Source organism: Perna viridis, chromosome 7 (assembly GCF_037379345.1).
Source record: "Perna viridis isolate PV_CMFRI_1.1 ecotype Kerala chromosome 7, ASM3737934v1, whole genome shotgun sequence".
NCBI lineage: Eukaryota > Metazoa > Mollusca > Bivalvia > Mytilida > Mytilidae > Perna > Perna viridis.
In genome coordinates this window covers 11,964,534-11,989,823 of record NC_142451.1, presented here as the reverse complement: position 1 = coordinate 11,989,823, position 25,290 = coordinate 11,964,534, and the positions used below count along the sequence as shown (strand labels likewise).

The following is a 25,290-nucleotide window of genomic DNA, read 5'->3' as shown; positions in this document are numbered from 1 at the left end:
CCCAAAGCACAATACTGAATTTACCTCTATGATGTTTTTTTTTTTATAATTACCCCCCCTTTTTCCCCTCTCTTATTAAGTCACGCAAGTTGTAAAAGTGTACATTTTTTTATCCTTTTCTTCCGGATCGAAAAACCGGTGTGGTTTCTTGTTAGCTTCTTGTGAACTTTATCAACTTGTTTCAATTAAATTGTCGCGTTTACGTATAATACACATTTCAAGGATTGCTTTTCAACTCTAGCTAGCATTTATCGCGCAAAAACACGTTATATATGATATAAGCTTTTAATGTCCTTTCTATTGTAAAAAAATTATAAGAACGTTACGCTTAATGTGAGCATTTCAGAGAATTTTGTATACATTAAGTTTTTTAAAGGGTGCAGATTAATAATAATTAATAATTAATAATAATTAATAATGCATAGATAATTCACTGCTTGTTCCTATTAAATCAAATACAGAATAAAAAAGCTTAAGCTTACTTTTTATTTAATATTTTCTATTTTTTTTTATGTTTATATAATCTTTTATAATCACCATATTACAAGGATATCCGATATTACGGTAGTGCACTCCCGGGATGGCTTGCTACTAAACCTGCTTTAAAGAACAATGAGAAAAGGAGGTATAGGTACTACATTGTACTTTGACCATGTAATCGTGGTAAAGTTGTTGTAAAATAAACCCCGTTTCTTTTCTGTTGAACAAGGAGATAACAGAACCGCTTAACACTTTTTTCTCTCCCAAATTTGACACAATTCCGGGTTTTGCATAGTCATGAGCATATAGTTTTCTGTGTAATGTATGATAACATAGACCTGTAATTAAAAAATACAAGTCGACGATAACATTAAAATATTTTACCTAGAACTAAACGAAAAGCTTTCAATTACTAGTAGTTCGTACAAGTAAGACTTGTGCATTAAATCACATAATGATTAGCGACCCCGCGACTGTTACTGAATCCTCAAATCTATTATAAGATGATAGTTCCTTGTCAACGTCAAAGTACTAGTTAATAATGCATACATATAGATAATTTGCAGACTTTTTTGAAGTATATAAGATCAAACAAACAGGTACTGAAGTATCATTTGGCACCAACAGATTCTAACAATCGATCAATCCTTCTTCTCCTCCTGTCTTCTTTATCTGCTTCTAGGTTTCCAATGACGTATACACCATCTTTAAGGAACACTGTCTCTTGTCGACCTCTCGCGCTTTTGATTCTGCTACAGTGTGTATGAGTTGCATGAAGTCGTGCAAATACCAAGTCAACTTCTTTTTCGGACATTGATCTTGCCGATAAACACCTGGACGTGCGACTCGAGTTCATTCGACTGCTCAATAATTCCGAAGGTGGTTGCGTTTTGTGGTAGACGGTAGCGCTTTCAGGCCTGTGCAGCCGCTGCACGATTTCGTAAATAGTTTCAGAATCAGCTTCTCTGAAAGCTGGAGCTCTTGGCATTTTTATTCCAAGATCTTTATCGTAATATTTCAACCGATTTTCTAGAGTTTCTTCAACAGTTTCTTTTTTTGGTTTACTAGGCAATAAATCCATTAATAGTTTTCTCCTGTTCAGAAATCTTTCTATTTTCTTTTCTTTCAAATACATGACAGGAGCTCGTTCATTCCCACTGTACAAATTTTGGAGATTCCTAGAGGTGCACTGACGGTATGAATACTGAAATCCCGCCATGTTCCTTATCGCTAAATTTTAGTCCAAGACAGTTAAACGTGATGAGATTTGGCTCAGAATTACATAATGTAATTTTTCAGCTATGATTTCTGTAACCAATCATGAAAATTGCCAAATTTTCCCGTTAAATTCACAAACTTTTCTTAACCGTTATTTGATCACATAGAAAATGAATCCTATCGGTACATCAAACTTTGCTACGGTCACTTCATGTCCTTTGTTTTAGTAAGTTTTTGTAATGGTAAATGAGTTTAAAAGGATATAAATTTCCAACCTGTCGGTTTCACAGACGTGTTAAAGCCGTTTTGGTCATTTAATCCTTTAATCCCAATAACAAATGTGTTGAGTTACAGTAATATTTATGGCTTTCTGCGAGATCCAGTGCAACTTATTCTATAGTACTTAAAATATTTCTGCATCAGACCGTTTAATACATAAATGTATGAGAGAAAAGTGTAACCTGTGCAAATATCACAAAGAGCTTTGAATAATAGGGAATCCCTCTTCTCGTACGTTCTGTCTAGCTGAACATTTCCCCAATAAGTTATCTCATCCCATTGTACTCGTCATATCGGCATCTGGCTTAAAAAAGTAACATAAGTGTCCAGGAAAGAATTATGTTGGGGTGACATATGTGTCAAAATATTAAAAAGTTAATGTTTGATATGTTGATAAGAATCCTTCAAGGTTTTTTCCTTTTTTTCTTTCTCTCTTTCGGTCTTTCTGTCTTCAAATAGCTGGGAAACGTTTCAATACAAAGTGCTATAATTTTCTCTTATAGGCAGATAGCTCTGATTTTTTTTCTGATATGTGCCATTTTTCAAATATACATAAATATTCATAGTCACTTATACATTTCAAATTAAACAGCCTATTTATGATATTTTTACTCAAGACCAAAATGCCTGTATTATTGAGTCAACAGAAAAACTCTCATTTATAAAAACCTTTTGTCTTTCGCCTGACCGCGCACACTATGTTGACAAAATTGAATCATATAAATGTAGATCTCACATAGCCAAATTAAGTTTAGGTACAAAACACAACCATTAAATAGAATAGGGAAGACATAATAACGTCAAGAGAGAAGATGGACTTTGTAAAATGTGTGAAAATTCTCCCATAGAAGATGAACAAGGTTTGATTTAGCAATGTTACTACTCACCAAGTTATCTTCTATCTTGTATATAAATTGTATCAACCTTGGTGGAAAAAAAATCATTAAAATAGTAATGAATACTGGGAACAAAAAAGTGTTGAAGTAGTCTATATTCAACTCCTTGCAATTACTGGCTCAAACACAGTTACAATAATTGGTTAAGACCCATATGCGCACAATAAAATATACAAAGTTATACATACAAATAATTATACTGTGGTTGTGCATAATGTGTTAATGTTAACTTACAAGGTAGAACCATTTAGATCAATGTACCACTTCAAAATAGGAAATTAATAAGGAAAAAAGAGAAGAAAAAAAATATCATAGACCAGACACAAGACACATTCTTATTTTAGATGAACTACTATTAAAAATCCTTGGTATTTAGTATTTAAAAACTTAAAAATATATCAAACAAACAACTAAAAACTAAGTTGCATTTGAACGCAAGTTTTTCTTGTTTTCTTTCGTTTTTCCCCAGGGTTGAGCAGTTTGCCGAGTAGAGCACGAGAGTAATTCTTGATACATGAATGTAGAATGCTTATAGATAGATGCATGTATTTTTTCTATCTTAATGTAATGCTAAATAGATTTGCATTTTACTTCCCTTCTGTCTTCACTTATTGTTTGTTGACGAATTCAAAAGATGTGACGATTTATTTTTGGGACGACTATCGGCTTTAAATTTCTGAAACAGATACTTCCGGTTGAAAGTTGATCTGCTAAAGAAATCGTTAAAAAAACAGTTAACAGCAAAATTATATGTTTTATGCTCGGTATAGACATTTTGTTTCTTTTATTCGTAATTTTCTTGGAGTTATGATTCAACTACTATCCCTCACGTTTGTGTGCACGGTTTATTTGTGTGTCTGAAATCACTTGAACAACTCTCGGCGTCCAGGGATTTAAATCACTCCTAACAAACTGAACTGACTGTTTATATATTGTGTAAAAATAACTGTGCCTCCCTGGTTTTTATACTAGTTAAACTTAAAGCCTCTAAAATTTATATTTGACATATGCATATTGGGGGGAGACAAATTGTTCAGGATTTCAGGGCCTAATCTGGCCCCGTGCAGGTCCGGGTGATAAAAGAATAGGCCTGCAGCAGCGCTAAGCTTGTCGTATAAGGCGACTAAATAGTGCTCAGAATCCTAGCCAGGGGCTAGGCGCTCTGCCCAACTGGGATGTGTGCCCAAGGTGGTGGAATGGGGTACCCCTGGCGTGTTACGTGCTGGGGTTGTCAGGCTATAATACAGAAAACATGACCGCAAACCATAGTAGTGCACCATGTTGGGAAAGATGCCACGTTCCTCGCATGTTAAAGAACCTTGCTATGGTACTCAATAGGAGTAGGAACCTTTGCACTCCGCCACAGGAGGCTAAATTGCCCGACCTTACCCATCCCCCCTTTTTCCAGTGGCAATCAAAATTTGTCGACCCTGTTGTCCTTGTGACCCATCCTTTTTTTTATCATTTCACGTTCATTTTATCATCCATTTCATGTTCATTGTCTGAATATAGCTGAAATATTGCTGCTCGGACGTTAAACCCCAACAAACAAACACCAATGACAAGGAGAAGTTTTTGTAAATTCTGTTCTTTTCTTTGTTATCTATTACAAAAACTTCTCCCTTTCAAAGACAAATGGGGGAAATGAGCACAAACAGGAGAAGTTATTGCCCATTTCTGTCTCTAGATTAAGCTCTGGCATTTTAGTCGGGGATTGAATTTTAGAATTTTTTCCACTAGCTTAATTTAGCAAGTACTGAAAATTTACACTTGCTAAATTTAAGTTTTTGAAATTATTTCTAGACTTTAACAATATGACATATAGAATTCCATTAGCAAATTTTAGCAAGTGCAAATAATTTCTACTAGCAAAATTGAATTTCAGCATGCATTTAGCAAGTATTTCCCCTTAAATTCAATCACTGTTTAGTTATTTAAGTTATAAAGTTTATGAATTGACAATGACAAAGTTATGATGAAAATACTAAGTCTGAGGAAGGGTGTGTTCTCAAAACACTAACAGATGATAAAAATGTTGAAATTTACTTGTTAAAATCAATAATTACTTAGTATTAGTAATTGCAACAGGGAAAATTAATGAAAATGATCAACTTCTGACTGTTAATTCAGTATTTCAAACATTTGAATAAAATGTATGAAGTAAACATTATATCATTTGAAAGAAGTTTCTTTAATCTTTTAATTGGCAGTAAATTCATATGGTTAAATAAGCAGAAAGACATAATGATTAACAGCTCTTGAAGTTTGGTTAAGGATAATGAATTTATTTATATTTCTTTCTCAAGATACAGGTATATTCATTTAGTCATCATTTTACTGTTTTTCAAAGCACAGTTATTAAAAATTGCTATTGCCATTCAGCAGGGTTTCTCTCTCATTTGATATTAATTTCATTTTAATAAATGCACTATTTTTCACAAATATTCAAGTCATACTTTATAAACCTTTAAAAAAGTGAATTTTTTGCTTATTTGTCTAATAAGACCTAGTTTTGAAATGGAAAATATTTGTATTCCTCTTATTTTAAATAGATAAAAATATATGTGCTATTCTCCATTTTTTCATCTTGAATTTGGGACATCACTCATCAAAATCCATTCAGTATTTTTTACAAACACCCTTAGCAAAGTTACATGTACCCTATTTTCAACAGAGAAATTTGAAAAATTGACCAATAAACAGCCAAATAGCAACAGCAGTGTTCTACATAGATTATTACTAATGACTACTCCCTCGAATATACACTCCCTGCCAAGACACAGGCACTACTGGTCAGAGAGTAGATTTCGCCTTTTTAAGACAAAAGCAGTTCTCGTCAATCTGCACAACAAAACTGTATTCCTGAATGAAAATCGTTGTATGAGAGCTCACTTTTGAGAGCAAAATATCAGCAATCCATTACATGTTTATCTTTAATTTTGGACATGAACTTGTTTCACAGGAGATATCGTAAAATTGGTTGGCAAGAATTACTACTCCTTGACCAGTAGAGACATTATCTCAGTTGAATTAAGAGCATATGTGGACAGTATTTTCTTGCCCTTTTTCACAATTCAACTGATATAATGTCTAGTGCCTATGTTTAGTTGTTGCATGATTCAATTTTCAACAGGCATCATTAACGAATGATCATAGAGTTGTAGTGAACTATTACTGGTCTAGGTCCTAAAAGCACTGTATGCAATATTGAGTTAGAAATTATCTGACCAAATATCATATTAACTTTTCTTCTATTTGGGCAACTAAAAATTTCTATATTTTTGACAGGACTGAAGCCATTTTTACAAGACATGTCTGTTGGTCCTGCTGTATTTCATTTTTACTGTGAAGGACTTCTGCCTCAGGCTCTTCTCTTTCACCAATCAGATATTCTTCTGTCATGTGTCTATCCCAATATTGATAGTTTTAGTTTTTTAAAATGTCCTGGGTATTCAAGGTCTTTCATTCCTATTTACTGTTTCATAATTCATTTTTTAAGGGTGTCTATTTTTGCTATATCTTTCATCTCATAAGGGCATCAAATGAGCATTATAATGTAGGGCAGATTTCACTGTGATAACAGTGTGGGAAACCATTTTTCCCCAACTTGCCATACTGGCTAGTGGAATATTGATCTTGCTAGCCAAATAGAAATTCAACTAGCCAAATTGTTTTTTGTTTTTTTGTCTGTACTATCATCTGTTTTCTGTTGGATTTGACTATCTTTTGCCTTTCTATTTCTTTTTTCAACTTTCTTTTCATTTGTTTCTAAATTTATCAAAAACTTTTCCATTTTGGAATATTTTCTCCTGTTGAAGTTTTTCAAGTACTTAAAGTACTCCATTTCTGAGCTTATATTTTAAAAATTAAATTATATTTCAACAGATTCATCATTATGAAACAAGAAAATGTTTATGATTTGCTTCTTGTTCATTTTTATTTTGACAGTAAACAACTAATTTGCAAGGTAAAATTTCATAAATTACCAAGACAACTTTGTTTGATTACTAATACGAGATTGGGACTGTCGCGTAGGTTTTGGCACATCCCGTTTACCAGAAACCAAAATGGCAGATCGTAAACATTGCTTTACAAGTCAATAAAATTGTGCAAAATTCACTTGACATATTCAAGCTATACTTCTTAATATGTAGGGAACTTATTTTTAATGTATGATGTTAAGGGATGTTTAAATGAATAAGCTGTTGGCTGGTTAACTTTCCTTGGAACTCGCCAATCAATTGATGGTCGCCAAATTGACGAGTGTAAGCTAATGAGAACTCGCCAAATTACACATCTACTCGTATTTGGTGAGCTGGCGAGTGGTGGTTTCCCACACTGTGATAAGTGATTTAAGTGAATTCGTTCATTGTAGGTATCGGAAAAACAAGTAACATTTCTAGATCATATGTATAGAATTTCAAAAATGTAAAAAAAGAACTTTTTTCCGACAAAAGTGACTATTTAATCACAGAACAAAAATGCCCCTTAAAAATGGTTGCATTTTAGTGCATTTTCAATGATTAAGAGATAATAAAACACCGTGGAATATTACAGTGTATAAGTATTCTTTACTGAATAACAAATAAAATAAACACAACATTCTTGATTCGATCTGCAACATGGGCTTTGCAAAATGAGTTTGAAGTTGCAAATGGTTCACACTCAGTGTTAGAACTCCAAAATGTATTCACCAATTTTCATTAAGTATGGGTGAATTGCTTCCCTCTATTGTTGTGAGTCCCTTTGGATTTTTATAAATTTTTGATTTTTCACATAAGAGTTATTCATACAAAGTTTGGGAGTTTTCTGTTTTTGGACTATTACTCAAAAATACTGGCAGCAATTTCTATGGAGCTTTGATGAATTGTTAATTTCTAATGATATAAGTTCCCTTCTGATTAAAAAAAAATCCTATTGTACATTTTTAAGAGGCTGTCCATGTAAAAATCAGGCCTATGATATGAGTGGCACAGGGTAATTTTATCCTATTGAATTTTTTGTTCCAATGTAATGTATATATCATATGTCCAAAAATATAAAGTTTGTTATGAATTGGCAGTGGATGATTCAGAAAATTATTTTTAAGTTCCCTATGAAAGCAACCAAATTTTGCAAAAAAAGAAGAGTTATCTCTCCTTTTTCAATGAATTTCAGTGCTTTCTATGTATTTTTTTTTCTTTTTAACTGTTGCAGTTAATCAACAACCAACATTCATCAACAAGAAAGGATGTATTTGCAATATGAAATGGATGAAATTTTCTTGAAAACAAAATTTGTCTTGTGCCACTCATTGCTTGTTTCTGTATGCATGCTCTCTGAAGTTATTAGTGATTTCACCTATTTCCATGAAACTTTGGTGAATGATTTATTTCCATTATTCTTTGAAGCTTCATTTTGATTTTACTTTATTGTACCCAACTGAAGCAAAATTTTTGGATTTATAGATGTTTTATTGCAAATATTTAAGTTACTTGACCACTACTATTCTAGCCAAAATTTTATCATTTGTGAATCACAATTGTAATTAATAGATGTATCAACCTCCAAGACTGATCAAGGCACAGTGGTATGACTGATCTTCCATTTTTTTTAAAATGTTGAAATTAAATAAAATTACTGAAGTGTGATGGTGCCAGCCTCCTCTTTTGTTAGTCAGTGTGACCTGCTATTCTTCGAATCTAGTGTCTGCCTTGAACTTCAGATACATTGTATGGTGTCAATATTTGTAACAACTGTTCAGGGTTTGATCTCTGCAGTTGCATCAAGCTGTTCTCCATGAAGCATTTATTTTGTTATGGTTATCTATTCTGATTTTATCAAATTCTACTTTTCTGTTATTCTTTGTGAAAAAAAATCTGTTCCACCTCACTGAAATTGTTTCTGGAAAGAAGAAGAATGTAATAAGGATATACAAAGTATCATTTGAAAGTCAAGCTTTGAAGGCACCAGTCTTCACAAAAACTTCAGTTGCTTAAAATGTTTTGATGCAGACTGGTGCCTTCAAGACTTGACTTTCAAATTGCACATGTAATTATTATATTCTTATTCTTTACCAGTCCAATACGACCAGTCATTATAAACAATTACTACTCCAAATCAAAGTCTACTACCAGTCTGGAACATTGGACTAGTGGCAAAATTGTAGACTGAGGCATTTTGTCATCTAAATCCATTCAAAGTATTCACTGAGTTTTAAAACATGTTTGAAACTAAAAATTAAATGTATAACAATGTAATGTTTGTCTTTGTTTCCAGGACAAAACATGAATGATGATAATTTGAAGTACAGATGTGTAAAGCAAAATTGTAATTATATTGGAACGCGATTGGATGCACGCTATCATGTAATCAGGGAGCATGCTCCATTGCATACAGTCCCATTCTATTGTACCTTATGTGGCTACAGATGTTTTAGACAAAAACAGTTAGAAAACCATGTGACAAAGTGGCACAGGCATCTAAAATTATCTACTGGTAGTGTAAAAGATGATGTTGAAAGTTTGTGTAAATCTACAACACCTTATGAAGTTTCATATGGAATGGTGGATGATGGAAAGGTTGATCTCATTGAGGTAAGAAGAATGGTGGGAGATGGAAAGGTTGATCTCATTGAGGTAAGGAGAATGGTAGATTATGGAAAGGTTGATCTCATTGAGGTAAGGAGAATGGTAGATGGTGGATAGGTTGATCTCATTGAGGTAAGGAGAATGGTAGATGGTGGATAGGTTGATCTCATTGAGGTAAGGAGAATGGTAGATGATGGATAGGTTGATCTCATTGAGGTAAGGAGAATGGTAGATGATGGATAGGTTGATCTCATTGAGGTAAGGAGAATGGTAGATGATGGAAAGGTTGATCTCATTGAGGTAAGGAGAAATCTTGACCTTTAACGTTAACTGGCCCATTAAATGTCTCCCTGAACATGAAAATGATTAGTAATAAAGTCTTATAGTACATTTTATAAGCATTTCAAATCAAATTTGGTCCCCCATTGCAATGAAAGGGACATAGGATTACTGGTGTCCATCCATGTCTTTTTGTGTCCAGTACATTGTATTTGCATGTCCGCTAATTGAATAGCATACAGGTAAATATTGAGTAATGTTCCATAAAACATGGATCAGACATTTTGGTAATTTTAAGAAAATTTAATGAAATGCTTTGTTGTTACATGTTAAATTACATTGTATGATGTATTGTGAAAGTGCTATTAATTTGTTGATACCAATTTTCTTGGATTTTACGGAAAAACACAATTTTATATATTCTAAAATTCATGGTTTTGAAGTTTTCAGTAAACACATCAATGGGATTTGGATTGGAACTACACATGAAAACCATTAAAATTGGTACCCAATGAACAATAGAACTTTCACACTTTATCAAATATTCATACACAGTTTATGAGTAAAACAACATGTTTTAACCATATTTATTTGATCTGTAAGTCTATAAGAATATTTGTTGGTTTGCTATTTTTGACAAAAAAACACTTAAGTAATTTTTTTTAGTTAAATCAAGTTTTGTTTGTAGTCAGTTACATGTTCATTGATCATTTATTAAGTTTGAGTAATATGATGATATATTAATCTTGTTGATTTGGTAGACATTAACTGTACATTTACTTAAACAAACTTAAACTGTTATCCATTTATACAAAGCTTTACTGTTAATTTTTTTACTGTTACAGTACCAACCAAGTATGGTTGAACCAGTAAGAGATAAAAGATATGATGCCTTACCAATGGAGACAAGGCGAGTCCAGCCTATAGCTGTTCCACAAAGTCCATACACCCTGAAAGGAACATCTTCAGCATCATACACTACTGGGTTGTCATCACAGATGTTAACTCCTCAGTCTTTGCCTCAAGTCATACAGGGATATTCTAGTACATTACACCAAGTACCTCCACTGACAGGCTATGTCCACAGTGCGGGGATACAATCAGTACCTACTGGAGTTGTTGCAGCTCCTGGTTTGGGTGGACAGGTTAGTTTTATGGTGTAGCTCTTGGTTTGGGTGGACAGGTTAGTTTTATGGTGCAGCTCCTGGTTTGGGTGGAAAGGTTAGTTTATTGTGTAGCTCCTGGTTTGGATGGACAGGTTAGTTTTATGGAGTAGCTCCTGGTTTGGGTGGGCAGGTTAGTTTCATAATCAATACCTACTGGAGTTGTTGCAGCTCCTGGTTTGGGTGGACAGGGTAGTTTTATAAACAAAAGAAATAATTGTCTTGTTTCCTGTTGTTACCAACGAAAAAAATATAGTAGGTAGGTAAAGAAGTTATTTAATTTTTCAAAAACACATTACATGTAGTTCATGGGGTACCATCTAGACTTTTAATGTTTGTGAGCCACATTGGTAAATTGGTCATAAAATATGGAGGGTATGCATAAAAACAATGGGAATAGACATACTCTTTTTTTTGCCTAATGTAATGTTGTCTGCTAATTTCTTGGACAATCTCTATTTGTGGCCTAGGATTGCTGGACATATTGAAGCATTTTCTAAACTGTAGCTTTTCTGTTGACAAAAATGAATAAAATATTATATATTGACAAGAATGAAATAAATATAGGTACTGATGATTAAATAATTAATTATGATGAGTTTCAATATGTACCCTGCAATTACTTTTCATAGAAAATATAAATTGACTTCTTAAACCATTTCACTCTATTTCAGGTTCCTTATTCGTCCATAGACAACTACAAGTCTAATTCAAGTACAAATAGTTATGAGAAAAACATTGGTTTAGGTAAAATGAATGATAGGGTTGCAGAATCTACAAGGTACACTCAGAGCTTGCCGTCTCAGGATATAAGGTCTCATGATACAGTTGATAGGCAAAGCTACAGATCACATGACTCTTATGAACAGAATTGGAAATCACTTGATCAACCAAGCGACAAGTCTAGAAGAGAGGAAAAGTCATTTGAACAAGACAGAATTGGTAATAAAGTTGAAAGGTTGTATGAGAAAGATAGAAATATAAGTAGAGGTGATAGGTTATATGAGCAGGACAGAAATAGTAACAGAGGTGATAGGTCATATGATCAGGACAGAGTTGAAAGGTCATATGAGCAGGACAGATTTGCTACCAGAGATAACAGGTATGATCAGCCTCGTAATTATTCCTCCAGTCAAATAGATAGACCACATGACAGAACATCAGAAAAACATGGATCAGCAAGATCTAGATCACATGACAGACAAGACAGATCACATGATAGACAAGACAGATCACATGACCCCTTAAGAGAGAGATATGAGACAGACAGGAAAGTTAATTCAAGGAACGATGAAAGAAGAGACAGTAATCATGGTCATCAAAGTGCTTCTTATGACCATAGAGACAATATACACAACAAGCGAGGAGATTCAAATGAAAGACGAGAAAATAGCTATGGAGATAGAAGGGATCCACAGCGAGAAAAAAAGGAAGTAAGAAGATTTGGCAACCCACCTAGAAGAGATTTTGTTGAATCACAGCCCAGTAGATCTGATGGAAGATCTGATAACTACCACAAGTTAGTATAATCTCTTCACCAATGGATGTAAACATAATTTTCACTGTTATTCAACTTAACAATTTCTATCAAATTGACTATTTTTTTAAATCTTTTTTTTACATGTTTTTGTTCATATTGTGGATATATGATGGTTGCAATACAAGTATGACATCTATAATACTGCATTAACGTACCAAATTCAAAAGGCTTTAAGAATAATTAGCTGATAATGCTTTTTAAGTTTCTCTATTATCTAAGAATATTACATTTTATAAATGCAGTCTGTTTCATTGAGTCCTAGAAACTTCTTTGCTGTAAGGAGGCTTGCTGGTCTAAAATTCTTTTGAAATAAGAATTTCTTTAAAATTTTTTTCTTTTAAACTTAAAAATATAATGATCAATGTGATAGAATAAGTAGGGATGACTGTTCATTTATGAGATGAAAGGACCATTGTAAATGCATTTTTTTGGTTAATGCATTGGGTTTTTTTAATAGTATTTTTACCCTGAAAGGGATTTTTCAAATATTTGGACTAAGATAATTAGAAAACTTTGTTACAGTTTTGCTAATATTTGTCAGATATCTTTTTATTGCATATCTTCATATGAAAAGAAGAGAAAAAATGATCAGGTTAACACTGGTTTTTAAAGTTTGAACCATCAAGCTTCTTCATTGAAATTGTTCTTTGTTGCTATATAATAGTGATAAACGAAAAGTTCCAATCAGACAAGAAGTTGAGATAAGAGAGGAACCTTCAAGGAAAGTAGAAGTTTATGATCGTAGGAAGGAAGATAGGGGAGATAATAGGAGGGACAGGAGAAGTGATCACAGATCTCCAGAGAGAAAGGATAGTGATACTGATAGAAAAAGGGGAGCACCTGTAGCATCAGATAGCAAGAGAAGTCATGGAAGAGATAGAGCTCGATCACCAAGGTTTGTGATATAAGAGGGTCAGCAGAGGTGAAATTATTATTTACTATTTAAGTACTATTCTTTGTAAGAATCAGAATCAGACAGAGGTGAAATTATTATTGACTATTTAAGTACTATTCTCTGTAAGAATCGGGCAGTAGGTGAATCAGGATGCCAAAAAAAAACAAAAAAAAACACACAAAAGTCTTATCGTAATGTTTTCTAAAGTGCAGAAATGACATTCATTTCTATTTGAGGTATAAACAGGTCAAGACTTCTACTGTATAAGGATACTGAATATTTGTACACGTACATGTATAAGGGCTGACTTAGATTTACCTACCAATCAAGTCAAGAGATATCTGAATACATCATTATTACACGTATATTATAAGTTATTCTCATGTGTTTTAATATTTCCAAATTTCCAAATTTTTCTAATGTGATCATGGAATCTATAGAATATCAAATAAACCCAATGAAGTGGAATCATAACTAAATCATAACTAGAAAACTGGAAAGAGTTTCATAGTGTATACAAATTGTCAGTACAGTTGTAGTACATTTTGTAATTGAAGCGATTGGTCATTTGATAACACATGAACAGAGTCTTTTGTTTTGTTCCTTTTTTTGGTCTTAGAGGCATGACATTATTAAGTACATTAGAATTTTTGTGGTTTTGACCAGATAAATTGCAATTTTTAAATCAAAGGGAGATAACTTAATTTACATCTATCATTCTATTGTAACTTTAACTCGCTTTTCTGCATTCTCTGACACGAAGATAAAAGAACTGTCAATCAAATTTATGTATTTTTTTATTTTTTATTTGGGCATGATTCATCATTTAAAATTTTGCCTGGTTCCACCGCTTAAACATGAAACTATGGCAAATCCTTTTAAATGTAGTATACCATCAATATTTTTGTAGTGTTGAATTCATAGGGAAAAGTCTATGAAAGAATTAAATTGGAGATGTAACCATATAAATTAGAAAAGTTAATTTCATGCGCAAAATTGCAATAGTGGAGAAAAAATTCAAGAATTTCTAGAGCACTGTCACCAAAGATACTACAGAACATGGATCCGGACACGGTCAAAAATGCCTGTCATTTTAGCCGATGTGCAGCCACCTGTGACTTTGATTTACCTGCAACTGATTAGTTGATTGCATAATTGAATTAACGGTACACGTGCAGCCCATTGCCTATACGAATTAATTGAAGTAACTCAGAGAATCTTCATACATTTATTAATTAAGAAAAAAGACTGACAAGTCGACCATTTTCCCACTGATCTTTTAGGGGTAACGAAAGCACATGGAACTTAAACAGTCGTACATGTAGTTTGTAATTATTAATTCGTCAATTGAATTGTTTTAGCACAGAAGTCAACAGACCATTTAAATCAATATACAATATACGCGATTTTCTTTTATAAGTAACCAACATTTTTTTTCATCACTTGGAAGTTTTTGGCTATGTGCCTATGTGATGAAAAAGTTCAAGAGATACAATGTTTTGTTTACATTTTAGAATTTCCACGTGTGATCGAAACCGAACATGTTCAATTGCTCTGATACTTTGTAAAAGACAGAGTATGTGATGAAATAACACACTTTCCAATATTTATTTTAAATAACTACATACAAACATTTTTTTAGTTTATGTTCGATCTGAGCATGTAAAAGACTGACAAAAACGTCTGCTGAAGTTTGACAAAATGACCTGCATGGGCTATCAAAATTTTCAAACCCTTGCTACAGAAATACTGGTACTTTTTATTTAATGCATCTAGGGTCAAGGATCATCTGAATCCATCTTGCAACTTAACATTTTTAGGACATTATAATGGTCACAATATTTAAAGCATTAGAAAAGTATGCAAGTAGTAAAACTAATTTTATAAGAAATATTGTTATCTCTTATAGCCCTGACAGAAAGAAAGCAAAGAAAGATTATGAAAGGTCGTCCAGACATGAAAGTCGTGACAAAAAAGTTGAGACAGAACACCTAGATGACTTGGAGGAGGAAATACCATCATGGATTAGGTGTTCATCGTCAGATGCCCAGTTTAACAAAGCAAATATGGTATTTTATTCTTCTGTTAGATTTTCACAAATCATTCTTTTCATTTTATTCAACATTCGAATATATATACATATTTATTTCTTTTCTTCTCTGTCCATACCTCTATTGTGCCTTATGTATAGTTTGAATGCATAGTGAAAACACCCATCTTGGATACCAGACATTGCTGATGCCTTTTAGACTGAAGCAGACTGAGTACATGAAAAAGTGTAGATACCAGATTTTTTGTCATACCAGATTTCTGTCATTATTGAGAACTTTGTTTTGTGCTATCAGTGGGATGAAGTAAAATGTAAATAGAATCAGTCTCTCTGTTGAGATTCTTAAAATATTTATTGCTTTTTTTTTTTGGTAAAACTACATAGATACTGGTTTTTAAGTTACGTGCAATGTTTGCATTGTTTGTAAATAATTAATTTCATTTCATATTTGAATGATGATAAGATACATTTACAAATAAGTTTTAACTTGTACATAGATTTTAGATTGGAGACAAAGTGCATCTGTATTATATCTACTGTAACTAGGGAAGATTGTTCTGTTAGTTGATAGGAACTGGATTCACTTGTCAATTCTACATTGTAGGAATATATTTGCTCATTGCAATCGTCAATTCTACATTGTAGGAATATATTTGCTCATTGCAATCCATATTACATTTTTACAGTTAAAAGTATTACTTCACTATTTTACTACAATGTTATTTGTACAAGTACTGTGTAGCTACATAATGACATATTTACCATTGTTAATGGATTGGAAGCACTATATTGGAGTACCAAGAATTTTGTTGTGTGTTGAATGTACCATTCACACAATAATGGACAATCGATATTCTAATTTTAGCCTTTCAGATCTCAAAAACATGTGAAATTGATGTAATAAAATTCTTGTAATGAGAAGTTGGTGTACATAACAATGCCTTAAAAGTTAATTTTGTTTCTTTTCAGTTGATTAATGATGGACCATTTTTTCTATCTGCTTATCTTTGTAGATGTTTAAAGATACAACTTTAGTGTATGCCTGTACTGGGGGTAGAGATCTTCATGTTGGTTTGGACTGTGATGAATTTCATCTGGTACCAGGAGCAATTTTATCCCAGCTTACCACTGAGGCTTTACAGAGAGTGGCACAGATAACTGGGCACAAGACTATATATTTTATTGCTGGTATACCAGACTTTGTTACAACTCTTACATCACCTGGTTATGAAGAGACTATTTTTGAAGATCGTAATCTGTTTGACTCATTTTACAGTCAGATGAGACAGTCAGACATAGCACTACAGAAACACAACTGTCATGTGATCTTCAGCACCATAGGACCAATGAGCATTAAGCAGTACAATGATAACAATAAAAAAATGAACAAGACCTACACCTTACGGCTGAATAAAGACTATGAAGAAATGCAGGAGTCACTGCATAGACTATTGAAGCAGATTAACCACACTATTGTCAATAGTAATACTGGCCAAAAACTCATGACTCCACTTCTTCATTCCAAGTTTGTCAAAAGAGAAAACAACAGAACTAAATTCAGGCTAGACTTACTTCTAGATGGCTTGAACCCATGTGGTGCTGTTGTTGACAGTTGGAGAAAGACTATGAATAAGACAATGCAACGTAATCGTGTTTTGATGTCCAAGCCGGAGTTTGTAAGGAAAAAGTAGGTCATTAGTTTGTTGGAAATCGTAAAATTGTTTTCTGTTTTGTTTTGTTATGGACTGGCAGTTATTGGTGAATGATGGTAGATGTTTAAATGGGGAGTGAAATTGTTAATTAGTTGCATGTTTCACACTTGCAGGCTACAACATGTTATTAGAATAATGTTGTTTTGGAACACCCTCGGTGTTTCTGTCTTGCTCTGAATCATTCTCACATATTCAGTATCGCAGAGCAAAAGCCATAGAGATAAAGAACACAGATTGAATCAAGTTTAAAGGTCAGATGGTAGAGAAAGAAGAAATTAGAGAAACAGCTTTAGATTTTAGTTAAAGTAAAAGGTGTTTGGCTGGTGAAAAGAAATCCAGTTGCTGTACAGCTATTATTGAAATTTCCAGATCTTTAAAGAATAATTAAAGATTGTTTATGTTGCAGTTAAAGTATGATACAGTTCAGGAACGACAAAGCTCAAGATTTCAGTTTCAAATATAAATAAGAATCAGATAAGAAAAGTTACTACAAATTAATCTAGAAATACTACAGATTCCATTAGGGGGATTCAGGCTACAGTAAAAGATCTTCCAAGATTATCCCTTCCTTAGATACCAGTATGAGGAATGTTGGAGTTGGTTAGAAAAAAGATTTGGATGCTTATTCTCTTTCTGATGTTAACAGACCAGGAAACAAGTATACATATTGGCAAGGAAAAGTTAAGCCTTTACTCCGTGGGGAAATTGTCTTCAAATGAAAAAAACTGAGATTGCTGATCTGTAATTAGACCGTAGAAGATAAAATAGCTTAGGCTCTTAAAGATTAAGCCAGATGAAAGATAGGATGATGGTGGTAAAATGCACTAATACTGTAGACCTTCAAGATGATGCCTTTACACCTCAAGGTTCATTGAGAACATTTTACTGCTTCATTCATGTGGCTAAAGTCAATTGTAATAAATTGGTTTGATTCTTTTTAAAGAATCACCATGGTAAGTTTTTCCTGACCATTGAGAATTTGCAGCAGCTTCATAGAGATCATGAAAGGTTGTGTCATCATAGTAATGTTGTAGTAAAGAACAAAATACCCATATTTAATAGAACCCTATAGAAAGTGATACAGATTTTACAGATTTCTGACCAGTTATCGTAAAAATGTTACTGTAGGAACAGTGTAAAAGAAAGAGAGGAATTCAGGCAATGTAAATCAGATTACTGGTATGTTTGATGTGGATTTTCATCTGACTATTAGTCACTATTAAACCTGCTTGTTGAGTCCAGAAGTTCAAAGTTCAAAGCATTGAACAATACCACAAGATTACAAATCCGGTTCATATCATTATCAATACATTGATAGAAACCTAACCTATCACGATTGCCTTTCTGGATAAAGTCTTTATTTTCCCTCCCCAAGCACCTACTTCAGCTTTTGTGTTCAGAGAAACCTGAGTACATATGTTTTTTCTGGATAATGTCTTTATTTTCCCTCCCTAAGCACCTACTTCAGCTTTCATGTTCAGTGAAACCTGAGTACATCTGTTTATTGTCTTTCTTCTATGAGAGGCACTTAGTCTGTTCCTGTCCAGTTGGATTCCATGTACTGTAATATAGTCTATACCATATGTTACCAAACTTCTGTAGAGATGACTATAAACAGTTAAGAGGTCAGCTTATATACCAAAGACTTGTGAACAAAAGGACCAAGAAAGATGTACTTCCTATGAGAAGACAACAATCTAAAGATTAACATCAAAGTGGAACAAACATGATTTATGCAAATTTAGAATATTGCTTTGACTTTTTAGTTACTATCTAATGATGCAGAATATGCCAAAATTTTCAAAATATTTAGAAATCTGCTTGAAAGAAAATGATTGGATGGAGTAAATGAGAATCTGAATTTACTGGTAACTTCACAGCGATGGAAAATAAAAAACTATTACAGTGTTGAAAATAGTCACTCGTTTATTACATCATGATGGATGGAATGAAGAATGAAAAAATGGTAGTAAATCTTGATGGATAGATGTCTTAAAAAATAATGAAGTTAACTTATATTCCCATACTTGACATTTGGACCCTGAAAAAAATATACTTTCTAATGGAAATCTACAGTCTAATGACCAACAGTTGGACAAAAGGAACATAAGATTTAAATTTGTCTGTATGTCTGTTGTCAATATTGGTGGCTTTTGACAATTTGGCTTTATTTGAAGAACCAGAAGTATCAGTTGATGAAAACTAGAGAATGGAAATGAGCTGATCAATGGATAGAACAACACTACCTGTTAACACATAAGTATGCTCATCTGGAATTTATAAAACTTTCTTTCATTTGGGTCTATTACTACCATAAGGAAATGAATTGTTAAAATTGACAATCCAAGACGTTCTTGGGAAAATGCAGCATCCTTTGATGGTAATTAAGAAGTGAATCTTATCTTGGTAAAAATTGACGACTGCATATTTGGAAAATTATTTGGAGAAGGAGTGAGCAATATCTAGAGTTGTTTTTTTTTCTTTAACTTTTTCATCTACATAGAATATTTGAAAAAAAGATTGACAATATATTGATAAAATTTACTCGGGTTGTGATGGAAAATGAAGAACAATAATTTTTACTTTGAAGTTCAAATTCTTATGTTTATACTGCCTGGCACATTGATCCAACATGTATGTCAACTTACTAACAGCACTTCTTCCTGCGTTAGGAAAAATATTGGAGAGGAAGGTTTTCAAAAGTATCTGAGATTGGAGAGTTTCCACCATTATATGATGAACCACAGATCAAACTTGACATCTCGAGATTTATAAACACTAAAAATTATTCAAGGGTAAAGAGACACACAGTTAAATGTCAATTGCAGCTAAATCAGCTTGTCAGGATAAAATTGAAAACTGCTTTAGAGTTTAAATAAGTTGAACTATAGATTCCTTTACTAGTACTTTGAATTCCTAGTACATTCCACCTATTATAGATGCCTTTTTTAAAATTTTGAGATGATATGATATGATTTGTTAAAATTTTATCCTCTACAACTTTAGTAACACAGTTTCTCAATCTTTCTAAATGTTTCTTTTTTCAAAATCAGTTTCACTCTTAAAACATATAGAAGTCATTGATTTATCAGAAAAAAAAAGCCTGTGAAAGGAAAACAAACTAAAACTATGACCTCAAGAATGTGAAGGATTTTCTGTTACAGATTATATAGAATTAACAATATTTCTCTTCAGTTATAGGTTATGTAGGGCTGAATTTTGTAAATTTTTGACTAAGAGTAGATGTTGGTATGTAATTTGCCTTTTTGGTGAAATGTTTTTGGTTACATGAGGAACAATTTCTCAATTTTATCATATTGCTTTTGGTTTATTTTTATAGTTGATTAATAAGGATATATACCTACTTGTAGAACATATACCTACTTGTAGAACATTTAAGAGGGATCATTTGATTAGTTTTAGATGCTGTATTAAACTGGCTAGATTTTGTTTTCAGTTGTTCAAAAACCAAAGAATCATATTTTCATAATTACATTGAAGCCTTTAATGTGTCCATAAAATACCCCATTAATATATTTTCAACCAATCAAATGATTTGTTTCCATTAGACTTGAAATTTATACTTAAGATGCAGCTATATTTTTTCTACTTCAGATCTTTTCCTGTGATAATTTGTCTTGTGTTATTATGAAGTATGTTTGTTTAGTTTGGTTCGTATCTGTACTGCTTGTAGTAATAATAAACATATCAAATAAAGCTTGGCTTTTGTGAACTAATTTGTTTCATCATATCTATTTATTGAAGAGGATAAAGACTTTCACACAATAGGGACTCCAGTATATTCAACAAAGTATTAAAAAATTCGGAAAAAAAAATGATAATTTTGACATGCTGAGAAGTGAAGATGATGACTTCCTGGTATTAAAGCCTTACAGTCATACAGGAGGTTATGTAGACATTAGGAGTAACCATCAAAGCAATGCCCTGCAAATCATATGAAGCTAAATGTTTGGATATCATGAAGAGATATATATGTTATGAAATAATTTGGAATAACTTCAAAACCAACTTGGTTGTCCTTGCAAATAAATCAGATTTTAAAAAAGATGTTTAATAAACTACGTACTAACGAAGATATCATATCTCATCCAAACATGACAAAGATATTTACCTCAATATCAGATAGATGACTTCAATTCATTAAAGATGGTAGGTTAGGATTACTTGGCATTCTTGATTACTGATATGACATTGCAGATTGGTGGAATGCTTACTTGACATTGCTGATTGGTGGATAGCTGATATGACATTGCTGTTTGGTGGAATGCTCTCTTGACATTGCTGATTGGTGGATAGCTGATATGATATTGAAGATTGCTGGAATGCTCTCTTGACATTGCTGATTGGTGGAATGCTCACATGACATTGCAGATTGGTGGATAGCTGATATGACTTTGCAGATTGGTGGAATGCTCACATGACATTGCTGATTGGTGGATAGCTGATATGACTTTGCAGATTGGTGGAATGCTCACATGACATTGCAGATTGGTGGATTGCTGATATGACATTGCAGATTAGTGGAATGCTTACATGATATTGCCGATTGGTGGAATGCTCACATAACATTGCAGATTGGTGGAATGCTCACATGACATTGCTGATTGGTTGAATGTTGGCATAACCTAACTGATTGGGGAATTGCTAATAAGACACTTCAGTTTGATGTATTGCAGATTAGTGGAATGCTCACATTACTTGGCTGATTGGAAGATAGCTGATATGACATTGCAGACTGATGGAATGCCCATATGATATTCAGATTGGTGGATTGTTGATATGACATTTCAGATTGGTGGAATGCTGACATGACATTGCAGATGCTGAAACAATGGATTTGTGGTTTGTTGACATAATGGTGGATGGCACGAAATTTGCTGAAAAATGGTTTGATTTGACATATTTGCTGATTGATGGGTTTTTTATATGACTTTTACTTAATGGTGGATATTTGACTTTACTTTGCTGAATGTTGGATAGTTGACTTGACATAGCTGAGTAGTAGTGGTTGACATAGAATTGATGATAAGCTGATTATCAATATGACATTACTAATTGGTAGATTGTCATCTTGCCATTTCTGATTGGTAGGCTATTTTAATGACAATGCTTATAGATTACTGTTGACTTGACTTTGCTGATTAATGGATTGCTGACATGACATTCTTCTTTATAGGTTGTTGACCAGAGAGTAATGGTTGGTAAATTGTATACACGACTTTACTAATAGGAGGATTGTTAAGGTATTATTATTGCACAATGATTGGTTGTCAACATGACATTTCTTTTTTATTGATGGTTTATTGACATGATGTGTGAATTGCTTTCCTGACATTGCTGATTTGTTAATGATTGCAATGTAGGTTATCAATATTTGATCAGTACTGGTGGATAATTGATCAAAAGGCATTATTTGTTATGGAAAGTTGACATGACTTAACAGATTGATGGATAACTGATTGGTAATTTGTTGACATGGCAGTGTGAATAAGTTGAAATGTTGATTCAATAATGCTGATTGGTGGATCTCTTATATAGCTTTGCTGGATTGTGGCTGTTGACAAAGTATTGTTGATTTGTGGGCTTTTGTTGACACAATTTTAGTTGTTGATGAATCATTAACTTAATATTGCTGGTTGATGGAGTGTAACATGGTGGACATTTTTATGGCAAGGCATTTCTGGTATGTGTGATCATTGGCTTGACAATAGTGGTTAATGTACTGTTGACATGACTTAACTGATTGGTAAATTGTTGACATGGCTTAAATGATTAATGGATTGTTGACATTACTGGACTGATTTGTAGATTGTTGACATGGCTTAACTGATTGGTGGATTGTTGACGTGTTAAATGGTTGGAGGATTTTTGACATGACTTAACTGATTGGTGGATTGTTGACATGTTAAATGGTTGGAGGATTTTTGACATGACTTAACTGGTTGGTGGATATTGCTGTTTGACATGATTTTGCTGATTATAAGATAATTATCAAGGAATAGCAGAAAAAATGCTAATGCAAACTTGTTTGATTTGTTGTGAAGTATAATCATTTGTGTGTTCAACAGTGCTAGTGAAATGTCTCTTTTTCTGTCCGAAAGTTCTATTTTTTAAATGTCTGACTGTAAAGATTTTATGGTGAGTGATATGATTCGGTATTTTAGTATTTGGTGGGTAGGATGCACTCCATTAAATGTATCGTTATTGAATTCAGTGATGTAGATGAACCAAGTCTTGAAAGTGAGACCTTCTGAGTGAGTCTGGATCATTTATATAATGAGTTTTATTATTTGCTCTCTTTGTATTCATTTTTCATTAGATATTGCAATGATATCAGTTTCTTTAGTTTAGCAATTTCCTGTGGGTCTTGGAGAAAGAAGTATTACTTTAAATATTTCTTGATCTTGTATATTCATAACAATGTTCAAGTCCTATACTTGAAATAGAGATGGTAAAGTAATAACTTTATCCCAGTTTGCCAAAAAAATAACAACAACAAACAAACAAATCCCAAAGGATTACAAAACAAGTACTATCTTTAAAAAAGTAAAAAAATAAAATTTTGTTCTATTAACCACTAAGTTTCTACATTTCTTTGAAGGAAATAACACATAGCAAGTAATTTAATATTTTCAATACAGATTTTTCGAATGCAATTAAGTCATCAGTATTTGGCCAATCGGGATGCAGAATTGAGACCAGGTGACTTGCGTTCCATAGAATAGTGTCCTCAAGGTCAAAGGGTAAATAGCAAAACTATACTGACTGCGTCAGGGGAAAAAAATGAATTGTGGTGGAATGGGTCTCATCTAAATAAAGATTGTAAACCAGAATTCATTGTCAAAATTGCACTAAAATACACCTGTATACATTTAAGGTATATGACTGACCTGGTTTGGTGGTGTGTGTCATGTGATTTTGAACTGAATCTTAGTGGTAAGACTTTTATACAGAACCAAACTGGAACAGCAAGTTATATATAAACATGGTCGTCTCTTAAAAAGATTATGTTTTATGAAACAATATTTTTTCTTGTTTAGATGAAAACTAAGAAATAAAACTTGTTTGCTTTTACCATGGATTCTTATACCAGAGTTTGTGTGCTTAGTTGAAGATCAAAAACAAGGATCAAGTTTTGAGAAACAATGCATTTTTGAGGTTCAATACTGTCAAAGTCACTGTGGAGATCTATGAAGAACCTGCATCAGGATCTAGAGTTGTTGACTTTTCAGAAGCATAGAGTTTGTTCATGTTTAAATGAAGTCCTGAAGTTAATGTCTTGGCTGTTCCTTTGAAAGAAGACATAATGAATGAAAACAGAGTCCTGATAACAGATACTACAAGACTGTAAGATAAATAATAAAGTGATATTAAAGACTTGGTGGGTATTTTTGAGAAATGATAAAACTGCCAAATCCTGAAATGCCAGGTATAATTTACTTGTAGCTTTATCATGGACATTCATAAACTATGAAGATGTATAGTATATGTACTCATTAAAATACTTATCTTAAACTTATTTATTTTCTCAAAGTTGCATCATCAATTCCAGTAATCAAGAAAAAAAGCACCATAATGGGCAATAACAGTGATCTTCCCTCATGTGAAGTGTTATGTTCTCGTAAAAAAAGACAAACAAAAGAAACACACACAGTGCTTTTTATTTTGAGAATTCTGCTTTGTATTGGAGAGAAGTAATACAACCATAATTTGTATGATCATACTAGGAGGTTGGTTGTAAACAAATTTTTTGATTCCACATTTTTTCATAAGGAATCAAAGAAACCATTACTTGTAGGGGAAAATCCACCTAATACCTAATGTCAAATAAGAAATAATCACATCTTCGGTATTTCACAAGCAAGTGTAATTTTCACTTTGTGCAATTTCTGGAATCTTTACTCACCTCATATTTTTAATTAGCTGCATTGATAATAGTTTCAGTTTTTTTTTTTCAGAAATAAAAACATTGCCTAAGTTTCATAACTAACAATTCATTCTTATGATATCTTTTTTTTTTATTTTACTAGGTCAGACTTGGGTACAGAGGACTCTGATTTACCAGTAAAAAGTTCAGGGGAGATAACTCAAGTTAAAGATCAAGGAAAATGCTCAGAAGAAATAACTCACGTGAAAGGTCTAAGAAGAAATGCTCTCACTGAAGCCTTTAATAGTTCTGAATCAAAAA

At 32.8% G+C, this 25,290-nt stretch overlaps 2 protein-coding genes across 4 annotated transcripts; one reads left to right on the top strand and one right to left on the bottom strand.

Annotated features, from left to right (window-relative positions):
- Nucleotides 1-845: 845 nt before the first annotated feature.
- On the bottom strand, nucleotides 846-3,476 carry LOC148611355 (uncharacterized). Of its 2 annotated transcripts, none has more exons than XM_088591808.1 (2): nucleotides 2,865-3,476; nucleotides 846-2,281 (listed from the first exon to the last, which is right to left on the bottom strand). In XM_088591808.1, exon 2 carries the CDS (start codon nucleotides 1,697-1,699, stop codon nucleotides 1,091-1,093), a length of 609 nt encoding a protein of 202 aa, XP_088447934.1. In that variant the 5' UTR covers nucleotides 1,700-2,281; nucleotides 2,865-3,476; the 3' UTR covers nucleotides 846-1,090. The 2 variants fall into 2 exon arrangements, with proteins under 2 accessions (XP_088447934.1, XP_088447935.1); XM_088591809.1 differs by having other exon boundaries at nucleotides 846-2,277.
- A 50-nt stretch (nucleotides 3,477-3,526) lies between these two features.
- LOC148611354 (uncharacterized) lies at nucleotides 3,527-25,263 on the top strand. Of its 2 annotated transcripts, XM_088591803.1 has the most exons (8): nucleotides 3,527-3,637; nucleotides 9,132-9,448; nucleotides 10,567-10,866; nucleotides 11,559-12,403; nucleotides 13,089-13,319; nucleotides 15,229-15,388; nucleotides 16,383-17,056; nucleotides 22,279-23,352. In XM_088591803.1, exons 1-8 carry the CDS (start codon nucleotides 3,631-3,633, stop codon nucleotides 22,295-22,297), a joined length of 2,553 nt encoding a protein of 850 aa, XP_088447929.1. In that variant the 5' UTR covers nucleotides 3,527-3,630; the 3' UTR covers nucleotides 22,298-23,352. The 2 variants fall into 2 exon arrangements, with proteins under 2 accessions (XP_088447929.1, XP_088447930.1); XM_088591804.1 differs by lacking the exons at nucleotides 16,383-17,056; nucleotides 22,279-23,352 and adding an exon at nucleotides 25,133-25,263.
- Nucleotides 25,264-25,290: the final 27 nt, after the last annotated feature.